Source organism: Typopeltis vanoorti, chromosome 10 (assembly GCF_054136105.1).
Source record: "Typopeltis vanoorti isolate ZY-2024b chromosome 10, IOZ_Tvanoo_1.0, whole genome shotgun sequence".
In the NCBI taxonomy this organism is placed as follows: domain Eukaryota; kingdom Metazoa; phylum Arthropoda; class Arachnida; order Uropygi; family Thelyphonidae; genus Typopeltis; species Typopeltis vanoorti.
The window spans coordinates 59,490,909-59,514,100 of NC_143558.1; the positions used below are offsets into that span (position 1 = coordinate 59,490,909).

Consider the following 23,192-nt stretch of genomic DNA (forward strand, 5'->3'; position numbering starts at 1 on the left):
CTTATGTGGTTGCGCCACACACTTCTGCTCCTTGAAGAGCACTCTTTTCGCGGAATGCGAATTCAGCTCGCTTTCCACAAATGCTTTCGCTTCAGGCGTTACGTCATCTTAGGCAGCTAGCCAGCACCCTTTATACCTCTGTTCGCACTTAGACATATAACTTTCACTTCTATTTTACTTCTTTCTAGGGTAATTCTAACATGTTTTCTTTTTGCTTTCTCGACTAAAAGTACAAGTATTTCTAGCTCAGAATTTTATTTCTTGTTAAATCCTGACTGAATAAATTTATCCCTTTCGATAAAAAGGTCCTCTTTCAGGATCTAACACCATTATATTGATTAACTGTGAATGATACTGTGAAGGATTAACTGGTGAATGATATAACACCGTTATATCATTCACCAGTTACTCAAGCTGTAACTGGTGAATGAACGGAAAACATATCTGATAGGTATTTTATGAATGCACCTTAAAAAAATGAGGCCATTTAAACATAAATTCCAAAAAAAAAAAAAATTAATTAAACTTATGTTTTCATATACTTATACACCCATATCATGATCCATTTATTTCATATGTTGCAATAGAGTGGAGTTTAAACTTTATAGAATTAGCTCATTATGAACTACCAATCTTTGCACAAAGTGTCAGATTTCCTTTTATCTGTATTTTTTTTTTATTTTTTTAGGCTTCTATGCTGTCACAACCTGATGGTCCTTTTATCAATTTAGCAAGACTAAATATGTCTAAATATGCTGCCAATCCCAGTCTAGCCAAACCTCTTTTTGAATATATATACTATCATGAAAATGATGCTAGACAGGTAAGTAAAGATTAAATGAATCAATAAAATAGATTCATTCAATTTGTTTGTATGACATGAATAATAACCTGACTCTCATAATTCAATGAATGCTAAACATTCAGAAATGCATATGTTTTAGCAAATGTATGGATTTTAGTACATGATTACATTTTGAAGCGATTGCTCTTTCATTTACCAGTGGAGTGGAGTGGTCGGCAAAGGTTGGTCGATTGGTAGAGCCTCTGCTACTTGGCTCAGTTAAGTAAGTTGGAGTGTGGTTAGTAGTTGGAAGGGGACCAATCGTTCGATGCTGTTGGCACACTCTCCCTCGATGAGTCTTTGGACTCCCTGGAGGTGTCAAATAATAATAATAATAATAATTTATATAGTTAAATGATAATCATTTTGTATAGATGTGAGTGTATGTTTTTGTGTTTTCCAGTGGTGTCATGTGCCCATTTAGGGTAGGTGTGCTGTCGTGTGGCTTATGCAACCTGCACTACAAAATTCACATCAATTTAGCCGTATGATTGCATTGTTATTGATGTATGAAAGTTTTAAAGAGTACATAGTGCATTAGCTCGAGCCTCCGCAGCTCAGTCAGTATAGATAAAGCCCTTCCATTGGAAAGACCTGGGTTCAATTCCTGTCAGTGATATGAAGAACCTTTATCTGGTATCTTTCGACTAAAGGTGAGTTACCTGGTCTCATATGGAAGTAGGGGTTTTTTTTCACCTGGAAACTCGGGTTTTTTGTCCTCCAGAACAGGAAAACCGGCCCCGTGAACACACGCTTATACAGACATAGGACACCTCCAGCAATAAGGAGTAACCAACATATTCCATAGAATTTTGGTTCCAAATACCTACACAGCAAAATGTGTAGGGCTATGCATGAGCATAAATTAGGATAGGATAGTGCCTTAGCACTTATCTTAATTGGTCTAATACAATTAATTGTAGGATAACTTTGAATACTTTAATTTATCAATTAATATAATTTTAAATATAGAAAGCAAAAAGGCCAAATGAACAATAGTTATGTTTCACACGTGCAGTTTACGTGAAAAGCACAAAGGGTCTTCGTGGTGAGATTAGATTATCATTGGCAAATACTAGAGTGACACAGATAATTTGAATTTGATATGATTTTTAAATACAGCCATATAATATCCACAGAAATTGGAAAAAGTAATCACTTGGGAATGATAATGTTATTTACGACCACTGGATATTATATAAAGAAACATATAAAACTGGGTTTTTAATTGGTCAGATATTTTTACAGAGATGTAGCCTTCTAGTTTCGCCAACTTTACTGTTGACATCATCTAGGCACACAAAAAGTTTGTATCATAAGAGATGACAAACGTTTTAACAGACGAATTAGATCTCATCTTCAAAACTTTAACAAACAATGGTTATCCGAAAAAATTGATAAATAAAATTCTTTTCTCCAACCCCTCCCTCCATATAGCAAATCCAAGAAACTAACTACAGGTCTTCCATTTCCATTCCTGTTGCTGGCACAGTTTCACAGAAAATTGCAAACCTGTTAAGACCTCACGAGATCCGAGTGACCTTCAAACCAATAAAGATAGTTCGCAACTTGTCATGGTCACCTAAGGACAAGATTGCTTTCTATAAACATCCTGCAGTATACAACATCCCCTGCTCTTGTGGTTTAAATTACATAGGACAAACATCTAGAAGTTTAGAGATAAGAAAAAAAAACACGTCGGGGATGTCAACAACAACAGAGAAGACAATTCCGGTTTAGCTCTCCATTTTTCTAATATCAATCATAACATTGAATGGGATAAAAGTACTATGCCATACTTAGAAGAAGACTTTCATACCCGTAACATCAAAGAAGCTGCAGTATTGATCCGTTCAAGGGACAGCCTTAACAGAAACCAAGGAATGGTCCTTGATGACATCTGGAAAACCCTCATAAGATCACTCAACACATTGGAGTTCAACTCTGCAGCCAATTACAGAATGCACCTGTATAACAATGACTGCTAACATACATGCTCCATGTGTCTGATGTAATGTTTCATTTGAATTTTGATAATATTTAGCATTCGGTTATGCTTTAACCTGATACTTTAGCTCGTTTCTGTTTTAAGCTGAAGCCAACAGTAAAGTCGGTGAAACTAGTAGGCTACATCTCTCTGTAAAAATCTCTGATCAATTAAAAACCTACTTTAATATGTTTCTTTGTATAATCACTTGGGAAATTATTTTTATGGATTGAACCAAAGAAAGGTTGAAATAACTCGTTTATGTTTTAACTATGAATTAACTTATGAAATAACTTGGTTATGTTTTAACCTGATACTTTAGCTCGTTTCTGTTTTAAGCTGAAGCCAACAGTAAAGTTGGTGAAACTAGTAGGCTACATCTCTCTGTAAAAATCTCCGATCAATTAAAAACCCAGTTTTATATGTTTCTTTGTATAATCACTTGGGAAATTATTTTTCTGGATTGAACCAAAGAAAGGTTGAAATAACTCGTTTTACTTTTTTATACACAAGTTCCAACCTCCTTTACTATAATCAGTTATACAGTCCACGAAAGCTCTAGCAAAAAATGGGACATTCAGTAGATCATCAGCTTTCACATTGTAAATGTGGGAAATTATTTTTTAGAAAATTATTTGTCTATATCGTTGTCCTAAACATGCCAGTTCGCACTTCACACACACTCAGAAAACAAAAATAGCAACTCATGTCAAATGACAGAATTCATTTGGATTGGCAAAATAACCAATCATAGCCACTGATTTCTAGGTGCTATTGTTTCAGCGCTGACCCTGCCTTGCCTTCTAGGTGGTTTTAAACCATAATTACGATTTCTTCAACCATGTTGTTCACAAGATTTTGAAAACCACCAAAGTCATTAGCACATTCTAGCAAAAGGTTTTTCCAAACAGCTTTCATGCAGCTAGAAGACATTTGCTGCCAAGAGTCATGAATGTTTTCAATTGCGTGTTTAATGTTAAAATTTTTCCAAAATTCTTGGAGCATAATCACATTTTCTCCTGTTGGTGTTTCTACTGCCTTTGAGAATGTCTTTTTAAGAAAATAGGCTCTGAAAGCGCAGCTGCGTGGGAGGAGTGACATCATCATGCTCACAACTTTCTTTCTCTCAGCCAGGAAACACTCCTCGAGGATTGCATGTTTTTGCATGGTAAATTTAAAGCACATTAATTAAAACTTGCTTCATATATATAAAGGGATAGTTGCAATTAATTTTGCTGTGTTAATCAAATCCTGTGTTAAGCAAACCACATTAAGCAAGGGATACCTGTATTTGTGACCGCAGACCTAGGCTATTAACACAAATGTGATGCAATGTTTATGCATTGAAAAGTTTCCTCTTCATGAAGCATTAGTATGTTGTATTTAATTTTAGGAATCATATAAAGCCGGGAAACAATTAGGGGAGTCTGTAATGGGAATAAATGCAAAATTATAATATCGGTGATATTGCTCTTCTGTGGATGTGCACCACACACCTAGCACGCCTTGAATATTTGCCCCTGGTGTTTTCCTCCCAATATAATCCTACAGGAGGTAATTTATTTCCTACATGTTCCATTGCATACAATGTATATATTACATGTAACTTTTAAATAACTGATTAACATTTATATTTATATTTTTGTGTACAGGGGTCCTCGAGTTACATCAGAGATCCGTTCCTCCAGACCGACGTAAGACGATTTTCGATGCAAGTCAGAATTACCATAGCCTAAGTTACTTACCTACCTAAAACACCCTAAAGTCATACATATATATCAAGAACTAAGCCATAAGAAAATGAAAGGGAGAACATAATTACTGTATAGTACAGAAAAATGACAAAAATGAAACTGTAATAAAAAAAACCAACAAGGGCTTCAGTTTTAAGTCGCCAGCAGCATTAGTCCCAAGAAGCAAAGCCAGTCTCTCCTCACCAGCTTTATGGCCTGGTGCTGCCTTCTTCTCGTTGGCAATATAAGTACGATTAGGCATACGTTTCCAAAATAGGCTTGTCTCGTCCACATTAAACACTTGTTGAGCACTGTAGCCCCCCCCCCTCCCTTATTATCTCAGCCAACCCCTCAGGAAACTCACTAGCTACTTTATCATCACCAATAGCAGCTTCACCTTGCACCTTAAGTAAATTGCCCCGAGCCCTAAACCGCATAAACCAACTCTTCCTCATTTCCCCCCTTTCACTTTTCAATGCCTCAAACAATCTTTTCACCTTTTCTTGAATTAACATGAGGCTAATTGGGATAAGGCGTTGATGCTGGTCTTCTAGCCAAAGAGCAAGAAGCCTATCCATCACAATCATGAGCCAACTATGTTTTTTCGTAATCACCGACGATTTCATGTGCACCAAACCTTTCACGTGTTCAAGGATGCGAACTTTATCCTTTATAATAGTCCCGATTGTGGTACGATTTAAGCTCAACGAGCGGCCGATGTTCGTTGGCGTTTCTCCCTTTTTTGACTTTTTAATAATGTCTAATTTCACTTCTAATGTAATGGCTTTCCTTTTCTTCGACACACTGCCATTGGAAGAGTCTGCTTTACATTTGGGAGCCATATTGAAGGGTAAAAAGTAAAAAAAAAAAAACAAAAACAAAAGTGAGAGAGGATGTAAAAAGCACACGGTACCCAAAGAGTGTATGCTGGGACCCAAGCGAAGCCACCTCTCCCAAACAAATGCCACGCTCACAAACAAGTTCGCCTGCGACGTTTGAATTTTACTTCATACTGCTTCAAGTCGAAATTTATTTTTAAAATTATTTATGGGATTACCGCCGTAAAGTCAAAACGACGTTTGTTGAGGACGACGTGGGTCGAGGACCCCATGTATTTGCATGTTAACGTCCATATTTACATTTATATTTTTATATCTACATATTTTATACTATATGATCCAAACATAAGTAGTTTACTTAAATATAAAGAGCTAATAAGCTTCATTTCGGCGATATAAACATTATTTAAATTAAGGGGATATTAAATCCCATATTGTTTTAAAACCGAATAAGAAACTCAAAGATTGGAATCAGAGAGTTTCATGCCAAATATAGTAAACTATAAAGTATCGGCGATCACTAGCGTGAGCTAATGCAAGTGACACTAGTATGTAGTACAATACCGGACAACTCGCAGCAAAGGTGGTAAAGTTCTGATCGCTCTTTTCGCTATACACTTTGGTATTAATTTGGTCTAGCTACTCACTGATGAAGCCTCAAAAAAGGCTGAAACCGGTCTGGGTAGTGACCTCCCACCATAATGTAATAACAGCATACATTTCCTAGGAAATGTTTTTTACATTATAGAAAATACCCAAGCATAGCAATCAGAACTTTACCACCTTTGCTGCGAGTTGTCCGGTATTGTACTATGTACTAGGGTCACTTGCATTAGCCCACGCTAGTGATCGCCAATACTTTATAGTTTACTATATTTGGCATGAAACTCTCTGATTCCAGTCTTTGAGTTTCTTATTCGGTTTTAAAACAATGTGGGATTTAATATCCCCTTAATTTAAATAATAAGTAGTTTATATTATATTATAATGATTGGAAGTTGATCCTATTGGCAGAATTAAATAATTTTGAGTAATGATTTCGGATAAGTCTCCGTTTTGACACTGGTTGCTTGTCTCCTGTGAAGTGATGATGTGTTGTATTAGATGCATCCAGATGGAGTCCAGTAGCTGATAGTCATAAATTAAGTGATCGACAGTCTTTTGAAGGCATTGACAACAGATGCAAAATGCTGATTCCAGAATATGGAATCTATTTAGATAATATCTTAATTTTCCACATCCCATTAGTAGCTTGGTTAAACCTGGAGCAGTGGCATCTATTTTCAGCCACAGTCTGCTTCCTATACTTTGTTGTTGATCCTTTTTTAAAGGTTCCTCTCACAAGCTTAGGTTATTTCTTCTGCCAGTGTTTTTAAAGCATCTTTTGAGTACTTTTGGTAACTTATTTCTAACCATTTGTTTATAGTTGCTTCTTTAGCCAACTGATCAGCTCTTTTGTTTCCTTTTAACCTATAAGGCACCCTCGCCCAGCAGGGTGCTTTAATATCCCTCTAGAGCAGTGGTTCGCAAACTGGCAGCCCACAGGCCAGATATGGCCCGTGAAGGCTTCGTATCCAGCCTGGAAGCTTAATAACTTCTTTTCTAAAAATCAATCTTTCTAACATCCTGTGGGGATTAAAACAGAAAAAAATTCAAACTTCTAAATGTTTTATGACAGCTTTAAACAAAAGTAAAACTTATTACTACAGTTCTTTGTACCATGTTTCTATTATCAAATGTTGGCAACACTGAATGGAAGTTTACTTGTCATGCAGCCATTTTAAGCCACGTGATACAATGTCAATAAGTTACAGGTTACCATTGTAATATGATAATGTGTTAATAAAAAGTTACCTCAATAACTTACATTTTTTTTGCCCATAACAATGCCTGAATTTAAAGTTAAAAAAAGAAAAATAGATAAGAAGGCATAACTTTTCAAGAAAAATGGGAGAAGGCATATTTCTTTGTGGAAGTCAAAAATATTCCAACATGTTTGATATGTAGAAAAATGTGTTGCTGTGGTGAAAGAATATTACCTAAAACGCCATTATGAAACAAACCATAAGAACTGTGATAAATATACAGAAAAGATGCGTGATGACAAACTTAGATTTAAAAAATGAACTGAAGTTTCAACAGAGGATATTTTCGAATGTTATCACAACAAGTGATGCTGCTGTTAAATGTAGTTACGTCATAAGTGAAAAAATTGCTGAAGCTTCGAAAACTTTTACCGATGGAGAATTTATTAAAAATTGTATTTTAAGTGCAGTCGAAATCATATGTCTGGAAAAAAAGCAAGCATTTCAAAGTATAAACCTCTCAGGAAATACAGTTGCGGAGCGTGTTGAAGATATAGCAGAGAACTTCCAAGATATATTGCGTGAAAAAATAGAAAGTTTTGTAGCGTTTTCCATTGCAGTTGACGAATGTACAGATATTATTAATACTTCCCAATTAGCAATATTTATTCATGGCATTGATGACGATATGAATGTGAATGAAGAACTATTGGATATAATGCCTATGTGAGGAACAACGACAGGAAATGACATATTTATGTATTGAGAAAAGCCTTGAAAATGCTCATTCGGACTGGTCAAAATTAGTAAGTGCGACTACAGATGGGGCTCCTGCTATGGTTGGTGTTAACGTTGGACTTGATACGAAACTTCAAATGAAAAAGGAAATGTTGTGCAAGGATAAACTTAAATCATTTCATTGTATAATACACCAGGAGTTACTTTCTGCTAAAAAATTAAAGATGGAACACATCATGAGTGTAGTAATTAAAACAGTAAACTGGATACACTCTCACGCCTTGAATCATCAACAATTCATTGCTTTGTTGGATGCATTGGATTCACAATACAGCAGTTTGCTATATTATACAGAGTTAGGTGGCTTAGTCATGGCGTCGTTTTACTTCATCCAAAGGAAAATTGATTCCTCAGCTCACCGATGAAGATTTGTGCAAAGACTGCCTTTTTAGTTGACATAGCAAGCCACTTAAGCACTTTGAATACTTCTCTGCAAGGACGTGAACAGTTGATATGTCATATGTATGATTCAATTAAGTCATTTCTTGCAAAACTCTATCTTTGGCAAACCCAGTTGGCAAAGAATAATTTAGCCCACTTTCCTACACTTAAATCGATTTCTCGAAATAACAATGATGCTAAAAAGTACATTCCTCAAATTGAAGAATTGAAAATTTAATTTGAAAAATGATTTTCTGATTTCAACCAGTTTGAAAATGAATTATTATTATTCAGTTCACCTTTTTTAATTAATATTGAAAATGTTGACAAAGAATTACAAATGGAAGTAATTGAACTCCAGTGCAATACTGAACTAAAATATAAATATAACGAAGTTGGTATACCAAATTTTTATGAATATCTTGGCAGTAAATATTCCAAATATAAAATTTATTGTGCAAAGATGTTGTCAGTCTTTGGAAGCACCTATGTATGTGAGCAATTATTTTCAATTATAAAAGATTAAAGATAAAAAATTCTAAATTAAATGCAATACTTGATATTGCAACACGAAACGAAAAAGCAGATATTGACATGTTAGTACAGAGGAGAAGATGTCAGGTTTCAGGATCAAAATCAAATTAATAAAAGGACTCGTAGATAAAAATCTTTATTTTTGTAAGTCAAAATTATGTATTTAAATAATTTCTTAAAGTATGAATAAAATGTAATTGAACTTATATATTCTAAACTTGTTATGTTTTTAAAATTTAAAAATAAAAATGGTTATAAACTTAAAATTTAAATGGTGTGTAACTGTTTATAAGTTGTAAAGGCCTGGCAATAAAAGGGCCTTTGTTAGAGCCTTTCTTTTTTTAGTTTATGTTTTGGTTCACAGAATAATATTGAATACGGCCCACATCTGATATACATCTAATTGACTGGCCCTTTGCTGCATTTCAGTTTGAGATGTTATGTCTTTGCTTCATTAACAGGAGGTGGTTGTTCTGGTTTTTTATGTCATCAATAGTGCATCTGCTATCACTATTAATTATTATTATTATTATTTATTATTATTACATCCTCCATGGAGTTGACAGACTCATTGCAGGAGGTTCATTCAACTGACAACATATTTATCATATAGAATCTTAAAGTCCTTAACACACCTTGCATTAACAACACATAATGCATTCCATTCGCTGACAATTCTCCATGTAAAAAATCTACTCCTCACACCCTTCTTCACCACACTTTTACATTACTTCCAGGAATGACCTCTGGTTCTTCCCCTCTCACCTTCTGCTCTTTTTATAATCCCCTCTGGATTAATCTGATAAAATCCTCTCACTAACTTAAATGTCTCTATCATATTATCTCTCTTCCTCCTATCCACCAAACTCTGTAATCCACATTTCTTCAGCCCCCCCCCCCTCTCTCTCCATAGCCAATATTCCAGAGTTCTGATATTGTCTTAGTCATACTTCTCTTGACCCTCTCCAATGTCTCCACATTACGCTGAAAACCAGGTGACCAGATCTGAGCACAATAGGCCAAGTGTGGTCTGACCAGTTCCTTATACAGTGGCACAACCACTTATGCTTGCATGTTAGAGTGCTTCTTATCATAGCAGCACTACAATGTGCAACCTTTGCAACACTAGCAACATATTCTCTAAACTTCTGTCAACTATCACTCCCAAATCTCTATTTCATACACTTCCTGCAGTACGGCACTATTGATACAGTATGCAGACTTATATTTCTGCACTCCAGAATGCAACACCTTGCACTTATTGACATTGAAATTATAACCTCACTCTTTTGTCCAAGTAAAAAGTCTCTTCAAATCTTCCTGACGGGATTCAGCATCAGCAGTGCCACTTATAATTCTTCCCAACTTTGCATCACTAGCAAATAACTGAAGACCTCCAGTCAGCACACATGATATATCGTTTACAAACAAGTTAAACAGCAGGGGCCCAAGTACAGCACCCTGGGGCATGCCACTGGTTACCCTTCTTTTTTGAGATACTGCTCCATCATACACAACTTGCTAGTATCATTCAAAGAGCCAATCACCAATCTATCTAACCAATATACTATTTAACGTTCTCTGCAGCTTATACATCAACTTATCATGTGGTAATCTATCAAATGCTTTTGCAAAGTCTAAGAACATCACTGTATATGATTCTCCCTTATCTAACACACTTGAAAAATGTAAGTAAATTACTAAAACAGGACCTAACCTTTACATATCCATGCTGACCATCATCAAGAATGCTATGTCCATCAACCCAATTCTGTATTCTATTCCTTATCAATCTCTCCAACACCTTGACCACAACTGCAGTTATACAGACTGGCCTATAGTTGGAGACTTCTGTCTTAGAACCATGCTTGTGGTGTTGTACTATTTTGCCTTCTTTCCACTCCTTAGGAACCCTACCCACTGCATGACTTTCATTAAATAACCAGGTCAAGGGAATAACCAAATGTGGTGCACATTCCTTAAGAATATGTGATGATATGTCATCCATTCCCACAGCCTTATTCACATCTAACCAGTGCTTTTTTTCTAGTAAAAAAGTGCTAGACTCACATCTTGTTAAGCTTTTTATTAAAGAAAATGATATTCAAATCTTAATTTAAATGAAATATAAAGCAGCTGTTGCTGTCACGGAGTCACATAAATGAATTAAATACAATTTATCTTCAGTATTTTTTATTTTAGACATAATCAAATGTAAAATTAAACAAATTAAAATATACAACCAAAGACCAAATATAAAAGTAAAAGTAAATTTGTAAAAACATTATATAATTTAAGAGAAGTTCATAGTGTTTTCCAAAGTTTTGTCCAATTCTTGTTGAACAAATCGTCTCGACTCCTGATCTTTGCTCTTAATATCTAAGGCCGAATGTTGTCCTCTAAGTAACCACAGATCAACATACTTTGAAGGATCGAAAAGTCTTAAAGGTGGTCCAATGAGTTTGATGAATAAAACTGCCAAAACTGTTTTAGTCTTCAACGAAGTGCTTGTTGGGGTGATAATTAAATTCATCTGCGAAAATCCGCGTTCACATTCACTTCATGAAATGGGAATGGTATTCAGAGCATATACCAAACACAAAAGTTTTTCTGGGTATGTCTTATCGAGAATGTACTCACAGAATCCACGAATCATTTCTCTTTCATTTAGTTGCAGTCTGATTGACAAATTTCTAATTTCTGAATGTTAGATGAGCATCAATATCTTCAGGCCAGTGCTTTTGATCAACATGTGAGCCCAAAGTGCTAGCTCAACATCTTCGCTATCAAGCAACCTTTTTTCAATTGACTCTTTCAATTTGTAGAAAATGTTTTTGGGTCAATAGGAGGATTATTTTTTGGAGCATTTTTGTGAAGTAAAACTCCACGAAAGCGCAGAGTGCATACAGCAGCTGCAGCACATCTATAATAAGTCCAAAATTATGTCTTCTTTCTTCAAAAACTTGTACAAGTGCATTTATTTTTTGATTTGCCTTGTAAAGGTTCATGTCACTGTCTTGCAGGTCCAAACTTAATTCAAACAATTCTTGGAGAGCATTACATATCAATCCTAGATCCAATAAAAAGTCTGTAGATGCTATTTTTCTATTTAAGCCATCATAAGTACATTTATCATTTTTATCTCTCCTAGGATCATGCATTGCATCTTCAAAATGATGCACTAGAGATTCAAAATTATTCCACACAGCCAAAACTGAACGGAAACTAGATGACACCCATCAAGTAGTACTTAAAATTCTTCCAATTTTCAGCAGCTCAATCTCTAGTGATTCTGCACATAAATGCAACTCCCTACTTTTTTGGCGAAGCATGGTATAGGACATAAAGTTTATCAATAAATGATTTGAATCTATTGATTATTCCTGAAATTTCCTTTATAGCATCACTTACTGATAATTCTAGTCTGTGATTAGCTCAATGCCAAACTATAATAGAAGGAAATTTTTTCACTCCAATTTTACACCCTAATATTACAGCAGCACCATCGCATGCTAGAGAAACTAAATATTTTTTTAAAATAATCTTCTATTATCACATAATAGTTAAGACATTGGAGTAAGGATTCAAATGCACTTTTTACCGTTACATTTTCAAGTTCGATCAAGTCCAAAAATAAATTTATCGGTGAATTAATTCCAACACTTTTGATACAGTATCGAATATATACTATGAGAGTGGTTTTATTGCTTATTGTTGATTCATCAATTATCAGTGAAATTATATTTTTGGATTGAATGATTTCTTTAAACACATTTTTTCTAATTTCTTCACTTACATGATTCACAATATTAATACAGTACATGCATTTGTTGAATGAAGAATACGATCCATTTCAATCCATTCAGTTCTTGCAGATCAATTTCACTTTCAAAATTATGGAATGATTGGTTTTCCTTTGCTACTTTATATGCAGTTCAAAAAATGTTTGTGGTTATTTCTTTTTCACGAGATAATGATTTTAAAAAACCTTTTCAAGCTTTTTTTTTGGCTTCAGAAACAATTTTTAACGCTGGTTTTTGTGCAGCAGATTCTCTGTGATCAAACATTTTTTGTCGAAGTGAGCTCATTCTATCTTTGCCAGAATATGTAATCTCATTGTTGGCCCATTCTTTGGAAATTTTCATTCCCATCTTTGTTTCTGATCATTTTTTTGATCTAATGTCCAGCAATTTGGCCAGTCATTTTCAGTTTGGCCTTGCTCCTCAAGATTAGCTTGAGATCATTCAAAAACATCAACTGGCACCATTATTTCCATATTTTTTGATGTCGTGTCTGTTATTATTCTGGGCTTTTTATTAATGGGACTGGTTTTTGAGAAGTAATTGGAGATTGTTTTCATTTTCAAACTTGGGGTCACACTTTTACTAAAAAGTAAAAAAAAATGCTAAACGGATATGAAAATAATGACGTTAAATTTACATCAATTCAATAAAGATATTTTTTAGATAAATAAGTATTTTACCGAAAATCTTTCGCATGTTGTCAATCATACGTCCATACAGCCACAAACGTAGATGCTAATGGCGTGCACATGTGTGTTACCAGGCAACACCTGGTAACACGCATGCACACATGTTATGAACGTGCGAACATTATTTCAAAAATTACTTTTGAAAAATTGAAAAAATCTGTAAAAAAAATAGGTGCCAGAACGCCGTTCCAGTGCGTTACGCCAGAAAAAAAGCACTGCATCTAACCCAACCCACATCTGATACACCTCTGTTTCTTTCACTTCCAGTTCTCCTAATAATACTTGCCTCTCTTCTATATATATTGTACCGGATCATTTATACCAGTATGATATACGCTGATAATGTACAGTAATTCCACTATGTCCTTTGCTAATGCCTTGTACAGTAATTCCACTATGTCCTTTGCAGCCTGATAATGTGCTTGTTCAGTAATTCCACTATGTCCTTTGCAGCTGTTAGTATGCTGCCATGACTATCGACCATTGTTAGTCTACCATAATTATTCTTCCTCATGCTTGCCACGTACATTGGCCTGACCACCAATCTCCTCTCATACTGCACCTTTTCTTTCTTTCCCATACTCGTCATACTTCTAACATGCACTTTATACATTTCATAGATTTGATCACCACTAACTGTCTTGTACCTCCTCCATAACATTTTCTTTTCCAGCACAGCTTGCTTGATTCCACTGTTCATCCATTTCACTTCCACTCTATTTACTCGCTTAACCCTTGGTTGCATTCATACATTGCTTTGTCAGATACTGTCTTGTGAGTTTCCATGCATTGTCAACATCTTTTTTTGCTCAGCTCATCAGCTTAATCAATTCCACAAATTTCATCACTTCCCAAACAAGTACCTCATGATCACCCTCACCAACTGGCAGCAGTGTCATTACTTCATTAACAACTACATCTTGTGAAGTTGTGAAGTTATCACCAAATCCAAGACATTAAAGCCTCTAATTGCTTCAATCACATGCTTAAGATACTTATCTCTCAGAAATTCCACAAACTCGCACTCCTTGTTCCCATACACCCTCCTCCTTCCAATCTATATTCCTGCAATTGAAGTCTCCCATCAGAATCACCTTCTTTTTACATGCTCAACTAATTTGCTTAAACATTCAAATCTTCCTGCATTCCCTGGCCTATAACAGTATATCCTATCAGATATACTAACCTGTTTATTTCAACTTCGCACCACACAAATTCAAAATCTGTGCATGCACCATCAACTTCCACACTTTGCAGACACAGTTCCTCTGCAATCATTAACAGCACTCCCCCTCCTCTTTTCACATCTCTATCCTTCTGGAAAATTATATATTTTTCTAATTCTATTCCCGACATCCCATCCTCAACCAAGTTCCACTTATTTCAATTACTTTTGGGCATACCGTCTCAATCAATTCCACAAACTCAGCTCTCTTGTTTCGAATACTCCTTACATTTGTGTATAAACATAACAATCGCTGTGTGTTTGAGGCTATTCTACCAGCACCAACATTCTCTATTCTAGCTGCTATACTACACCTCTTCTTCGGTTCGACCACTCCTGTTTCCTTGATCCTGACTGTGATTTCTATTCTTATCTGTCTCATCCTCACCTTTATGCATTCCATCATCTTATGCTGCTGCAACCACATCTTCAACCTCATATCCATCTTCCTCCTGCCGTACAATCTGTTGATTTGTGCTATCCTGTTTCACAGGCAGTCTCTGATCATTTGCTCCATTAACTTCTTGACTCTGTGCCTTCTCAGAAAACAATAGCCTTTTTAAATGCCCAACACCAAATACCTTCAAATGTAATTCATCAGCTTTGTACTATTTGAACTTCCCTTTAAATTCAAACTCCACATATTTACAAATTTGAATCCCCTTTGCCTCACCCTACTCAGCCATCTTATTGTTCATTATCTCTGCTCTCCTTCTCAATTCACTGCTATCATATCTTTCCCAACAGCATTATTCTTCTTTACCTGCTGCAACAACTTCCTCTAGTTTCTATCAGTATTCTTCTTCTTCTCCCTAACTAAGTAATTTGTACCTTTGACTACCACTTGATGCCCGATATTTCCTTTTCTGCAACGCATCAGTTATTTGCTTTATTGTTCAACCAGGAAAGCATGTTTTATGCACTTTATTAGTAATCACACCTCTAATGATTGAGTCTCCATACACTGATATATGACTATCCTTTGATTCTTTCTTTATGAGATTGACTTCCTCCCTATCCTTATCATCAGCTAATCACTCCTTTAGCTGTTTAATATCCTCTTCCAGATGTTTAATTTCACTTTTCATTTTCACTAACTCCTGCCAAAGCTCTTCTACTACCGTCCCAATTGCTCTAATCTATCCGGACACTTTTCACATATGTTAAAGCTTTCCTTCTTCTCATTTACCCAAACAGTCCACATATCTTTCACTTTTTTTGGTGCATATATATAGCAGTTTTCGCAACACATCCACTGCAGTGCAAAAACTCTGCTATATGTATGCACAGAAGTACAGAAGCCTTCCATGCTGCTTATGAACGTTTCTTTATGGATGCCATGTTTAGAAGCTGAAATAGTACAACAAACAAGTAAGCAAAATACAATATGAATGAAACAAAGGGATGCAGTGTACTGTCATCATTAAAACTATTTGATTTTCAGGAGAAAAGTCATTGATATGTAGAAAAGTGTATATGAAAGAACAGAGTCTTATGGAACACCATGATTTGTTGTAGAGCTTGAGGATAAAGAGCCATCTACTATCACTTGTGATGTGTTTCCAGACAGAAGCTGGCAACAATCCAGTCACAGATGTCTGAAGACAGACCATATGATGAGAGCGTGCATAATGGAAACATCAGTAGCACTGTCTGAGATTTCTCAACATTTTCCATGGCATTTATTCAATAAGCAAAAAGTTTTCTGTTGAGTGACAATGGTAAACGTGGCATAATCCATTTTGGTTATCTTTATTAGTTTATAATTGGAACCTTCTGCCCTAAAGCCATTCTTGTGGAGTGGTACTATTTGCCTTCTTTCCACTCCTTAGGAACTTTACCCAGTGCAATACTTTCATTAACCCTTTGACCGTGACTAATGCTTTGAGCATGTTATCATAAACTTTTTCATTTTCTAATCATTATGACCATGCTAGAAGCATTTATGATTTACTTTTCTTGCTTACACATAGAGGACAGTTGTTCCCTGTTCCCTGTGAGAAAAGAAATTTGTTTACTTTGCTAGAAATGAAAGTATATTGGACACATGTGGTGTAAAAAAAATGGCTTCGACATTGGGTTTTCAGAAGTGCAAGACATCTGCCGCATTATTTGTAAGAGATTCGGATGGTGAATCAGATTAAGAATATGTTGAAGAATTCTTTATAGATGTAATTGATGACAGTGATGTTGATGTCTCATTGGAGAGTTCTGATAGGGATGAAGACAGTTATGGTTTGTCCCAAGCCAGGAGATGGTGCTGTATACTGGCTGTATCGGTATGTTTACTTTACTTCACCCTCGCTTTTCTTTTATGGGAACACCTGGTATTTCTCAAGATATCCCTGTAAGTAATTGCTCATTGGAACTGTTTGAATTATATTTTGATGAAGGTATAACAAACATTTTAGTTGAGGAAACAAACAACAGAGCTATGCAGTTAATTGCACTACAACCCTCAAAAGGTTTTCTGTTTTCTTTGGAATGGCATAGATAGCAGTGAAATGAAGGTGTTTTTAGCATTATTATTACTACTTCAGGGTATAGTTAAGAAATCAGAAATAAAATGGTACTGGTTTAAAAAAAAGGACGATTGAGACATCATTTTTTTCAGAAGTAATGTCTGATTATAGGTATTCCTTGATAATGAAATTTTTACTCTTTGCTGACAAGGATTCTGATTATTCCAATCTGAAGCTAAAAAAAAAATGGCTTCTTTTGGACTCTCTCAAAAAGAAGTTCCAAGAAGTTTATACACCAGAACAAGATATTTGTGTTGATGAAAGCCTTATTTTATAAGGCTTTCCTTATAAAATTTCCTTATTTTATAATTGTTTCCAACCAAAGTCAGCCTTTGGTTGGAAACAATCATGCTGCTGAAGTGCTCTCATTTTGGTTTGAAATGCTTTGAACTTTGTGAATCATCTAGCGGCTACGTATATGAACTGATAATTTATATGGGTCAAGGCACTCAGGTATGCAATTTACTGCCTAATGTTGCTTTTGGTACATGAATTATTGTTACCTTAGCATCTTTGCTGCTGAATAAGTGGTACTGCATTACCTTAGATAATTATTTCAACAGTCTCAAGCTTGCTGATTAATTAGTTAACAAGAAAACAGATGTTTATGGGACTGCGAAGACTACCCAAAAAGAAATTCCTGAATTCAAATTAAAGAAGTTGAAGAAAGGAGAAATTTTTTTCTTTCAGTATGGAAGATTGCTGTCCTGAATGGAAAGACAAGAAAGATGTCACTATGCTAAGCATCATCCATGGGAACAAAATGGTGGATGTAGAGACAAGGAAAGCAACAGTGAAAAAAAAAGCTGTAACAACGCCATGGGAAATGTTGATCATTTAGACCAAATGCCGTCATATTATCCTGCTGCTCATGATAAACAGAGATACTATGTAAAAATATTCAGACACCTTTTATATATCTCTGTGTACAATGCTTTTGTACTTCATAAAAAGTTAGGTGATAAGCTTGATCAGGCAGCTTTTAGGCTGGATCTCATAGACAAGATCATTGAAACCTACCATTCCCCCAAGGACTAACAAGGACTTTCCAGAATATATATATACCTCCTACTGCAAAGCAAGCAAGCAGAGCTAAGAAGAAAATGTGCTGTTTGTTGCACGTAATCAGTTGTAGCAAAGAAGGTTCACAAAGAAACATGTTGTGGTGCACCAATTGCCAGGTAGGGTTGTGTGCTTCAAAATGTACCATACTGTTTGAAATATCTGAAGAAATGTCACTGTATTTTGATTATCATAGTTATTGTTGATGTATAAAAATAATTTATTAGCTATGTATTCTTTTTTAGTAAATCATTGATAGTTTTTATATAAAAATGAGAAATAAATACTCTTTTATACCTAGCTAAACACTCACTGTTTAACTAGAAAGATCAATACGGAGGATGATCGGTTAACAAACATAATCCATTCAAAGACGATGTTCGCTACCAGAATTGTTCATTAACCGATCATCGATTTACCATAGATCATCATCATCATCATCAAATTCCTGCCATGTACCCTCAAGGGGTGTACAGGATACGACAGTACTACATGAAAAAATTACATCATTACTAACTTCCTATCTACAATTTTCCTCCAAATCAGTCTGTTACTTGTCAAGACTCCAACATTATCAGATCTTATATTTCTATCGTCTAAGGCACTTTGTACTGTATCAAACCACCTATATCTTGGTCTTCCTCTGGGTCGTTTTCCTGCCAACCTGGCAGAGAACACTTGTTTTGCTAATCTTTCCTCTCCCATTCTATTTAAGTGACCATACCACCTGAGATTAGCTCTGTTAACGCATTCCTGGATGCTGACAATGTCAAGTTTTTTCCTAATATCATCATTTTTAATATGATATTGCCATTGATGCCATCTGTTCACGCCTCTAATCTTTCTCAGGACTCTCATATCTGCAGTCTCTAGTCTTTGGTCACGTGTTTTACTTCTGACCCAGCTCCCAGATTTATAAGTTAAAACTGGTTTGATCACTGTCTTGTATATAGCTAATTAAGTATTCTGACTAATTTCTCTCTTATTCCATATGAATTTATTCAATTGACTTCCCACCATACCAGCTTTGCTGATTCTGTTGTCTATTTCTATATTTAATTTACCATCTTCAGTAAAAATCGTGCCTAATTAGTAGCTGAAATGTGTTTTACTTGTTCCACAGGTTCTCCATTCACAACACAGTTGACATTTTCAATGATTCTGCCTATTTTCATTGTCTTTGTCTTTTTATTGCTGACCTTCATACCATATCTATTACTACAGCTATTCAATTTAGTCAGATAATCTTGCAGACTTGTAGCGGATTTATTCAGAAGTATAACATCATCCGCATAAAGCAAAGAGCTGACATTATCATCTCCAATTTTGATATCAGGTTTAATACCACTTTCCTTCATAATGTGATCCATATAGATAATGAATAACAGAGGGGATAATGTACATCCTTGTCTCACACCAGATTTAACATTAAACCATCTTCCTGTACTTCCTTCAATTCTAACTGCTGACTTACAACTCAAATAAAGACTAAGTATTGCTTGATATAATGTCCCATTGACACCATATAACTGCAGCATATTGAATAGCTTCTCTCTTGGCACCTTGTCATATGCCTTTGCCAAATCGACAAAACTTAAATACAGATCTTTGTTATATTCTCATGCTTTCTCGACTATTTGTCGTAAAGTGAAGATCTGATCCTGACAGCCTCTATTTGGCCTGAATCCAGCTTGTTCTTCACCAAGCTTTTCTTCCACAATTCTTCTCAACCGTTTCTCAAGTATACTTGCATAGATCTTGCCAGGAACACTCAGTAGGGAAATACCTCTGTAATTCTCACATTCAGTTTTATTTCCCTTTTTTATATATGGGTACTATGAATCTCTACTCCAATCATCGGGAATTCGTCCCTCTGTCCAGGCTTTCTGAACTATGCAGTGCAGCCACTGTAAGACTTTTATACCACCATACTTCAGTATTTCTGGTCGAATATCATCTACTCCTGCTGCCTTTCCACATTTCAAGCCTTTGATGGCTTTTTCTACTTTGAGTAGAAAATATGGAATATGGATATGTATTCCTGACTGCATGCCTGGTCAGTGTTTTTTATCACTGTGCTGTCATCACTGCTTGTTTCATTTAGCAGTTTTTTAAAGTAATTACTCCATACTTCAAGGATATCTTTTTCTCCCGTTTTCATGTCATCTTTATCATCTCTAGCTCCTTTTACAGCACTCTTTCCTCTATTCCTAAGCTTCTTCAACAACCTCCAGAATATTTTGCCACCTTCTTGATGTTTATTTTCTATATTCTTGCCAAAGTCCTCCCATGACTTTTGTTTAGCTAGTTTTACACACTGTTTAGCTTTCTTACATTTGTCTCTGTATTCTGTAAGAGTAAAAGCTGACTTATTTGCCAGGAACTTTTGATATGCTTTCTTCTTTTCCTTCACTGCCTCTTTAACTTCCACCAGGGAGTTCTGATTTTTTTATCCTTGCGCACAACCTCACCACATGCCTCTCTGGCAGAATCAAACAATGTTTTCTTCAGAGTTTGCCACTGAATCTCCAAGGTTTGATTCCTGTTCTCAAACTCTTTCATTTTCTTTTCAATAATCTTTCTGTATTTTAGTCTACAGTTCACATCTGAGAGCTGCTCAACTTTTATTCGCTTTAAAACTTTCTTACATGTTATTCTTTTCAATATGAAATTCAATTTTATTCTGCTGAAGACTAAATAGTGATCACTTCCAATTTCAAATCCTCTGTACACTCTGGTGTCCTGCACCAGGAAGAAAACATCACTATCAACAATAACATAGTCAATGAGACTTTTCTTATTCCTAGCCTCTTCTCTCCATGTGAATTTGTGCACATTTTTATGTTGGAACACGGTGTTAGTAATAACCAGTCCATGTCCTGAGCAGAAATCCAACAGATATTTGCCATTATTATTAGCTTTGCTCTTTTCTTCAAATTTTCCCAAAAAGGTTGGAAAGTTGAATTGAGCAAGCAGAAAATAACATTCTACTATTCTGTGAATGGCCATTTTGACACTCAGCAACATGCACACATACAATGCAACAGACAAAATGCCAATTATACTGTCGGACCAGTATAATTGACAGGTTGCTGCATTTATGAGTGAAAATTCTGTGATTCTATCAGTGTTTTTATTTATGAAATACATAATTTGTTACTGGTAGTAATTCTATTCAACATTCTATGCTGAAAAATCTGTTCATCTTATGAATATATAAAAATTTGTTATGTGTTTACTATTAGGCACTTGATCTTGCAGCCCAAGCCACACAGGCTTGTCAGTATAAGGATTGGTGGTGGAAATTACAATTAGGAAAATGTTATTACAGGTATGTTATTTGAAAAGTATAATTTCTAAGTATGTGAAACAAAATGTGTATACACACACACATACACACACCAATAGAGAAAGAAAGAAAGAAAGAAAGAGATTGAATGATGAATAATTTTAAATAAGTAAAATTTATGTTTCTTTTTCTTTTTTGAACATTTATTATTATTATTTTATTTTATTTACTTGGCTAGAATCTCTTCATGGAAACAATTTAAGTTGTTTAGTTATCACTAGTTTTGTTGATGTGTCATAATGATTAAACAAACAACTGTAAACCTAAGTGTACTTAGATACAATTTTGTTTTCATTAGGTTTGGGATGTATCGTGATGCAGAAAGGCAGTTTAAATCAGCTGCTAAGCAGCAAGATATGGTTGATACTTTTTTATGGCTTGGCAAGGTAAATTTCTTTGTATTAAAGGAATATTATGGATTTTCAGTTTGTCATGATTTTTGAGCCTGCTACAGACAGATTATTTTAGTCTATGAATTCTAACTCTTTCCCGAGATGAAAAAAAGAATGTGTTATTATCAATTGGTATATTTCATTACATTATTACTGGTAATACTAACAACTAGATTTAAATTATACAAGGAATGACCATATAACAATTAGCTGATAGTTCCAGGAAACACATTTCTTATAAGAATATATATGTTATCATACTATTAGAATTCTTTTAACAGACAGATATATATATTTATATATATTATTTCAAATATACATTATGATTATACTATAACAGACTATCTAAACTTAAGGAGCATATTTCTGAAATAGATAATTATAAGATATCTGTATTAAAATTCAAATATCCCGTAAGTTTAAAATATATAAATGAATTAAAGTTAAGTTAATAATAATATGATATATTGAAAGTTGTTAGTTAAACGTATGTTTCTTTTTGTATGTTGTGAGCAAGACGTTTTGCAACCTTTTTGGCTATGGAAGTCTTGCTTAGATCTAAAATAAATTTATAAAAATTAGTTATTAGAACTTAATTGTGATTTTTGTATGAGCTGCCAAAGTTTTGTGATGTTAGTGCCATTTGTATGTAAAAAAACATTGCTTACAAAATTTTATCAACATGAGTTTGGCTATTAAAGACTGCAATGTGTGTAGTGTTAGAAAACAACTCTGCAAAAGATAAGTGCTATTTTGCATAATAATTGGCATATTGTTTGAATTTTAGCATAGTATTATTTATTTTTGATAACTTAGTGTGTCTGCATGATTTTGTCCTTGGGGAATTGGTACTGTCTTTATTAATTGAAATTTTAATCTTGCCTTCTTTGAACAGAACACAACGGTACTCATGAGATCAATCATGCGAGCGTCAACTGGTGTGACTAGGTGACCACTGCAAAAATCAAGTGCTATTAATGACAGATTTTTCAAAAATGGTTTGATTTTGTGAGTGTAATGTGTATGCATGATGAAATGTGAAGATGTGTTTGTGGGGAGACTCGAACAGTAGTGGAGAGAAAGTATGGATTTGTAGGAAGTGTAATATTTTATTAGACTACGAGTTATCAAATGCAAAACAGACTGAAGAAATAAAAGATAATGTAAATGAAAGCTAGTCAGACTGAGGGAGTGAAAGAACACAAGAATGGAGAAGCAAGAGTAAGTGA

At 34.9% G+C, this 23,192-nt stretch overlaps 1 protein-coding gene across 2 annotated transcripts in view; it reads left to right on the plus strand.

Annotated features, from left to right (window-relative positions):
• The window catches only part of BBS8 (tetratricopeptide repeat protein 8), a 305,336-nt gene that overhangs the window by 86,367 nt on the left and 195,777 nt on the right, over positions 1-23,192 (plus strand). For both annotated transcript variants that reach the window (XM_090398645.1, XM_090398646.1), the window contains exons 4-6: positions 689-823; positions 21,468-21,553; positions 21,870-21,957. In XM_090398645.1, the coding sequence (XP_090254771.1) occupies positions 689-823; positions 21,468-21,553; positions 21,870-21,957 (309 nt within the window). The remainder of the gene's footprint in view (positions 1-688; positions 824-21,467; positions 21,554-21,869; positions 21,958-23,192) is intronic.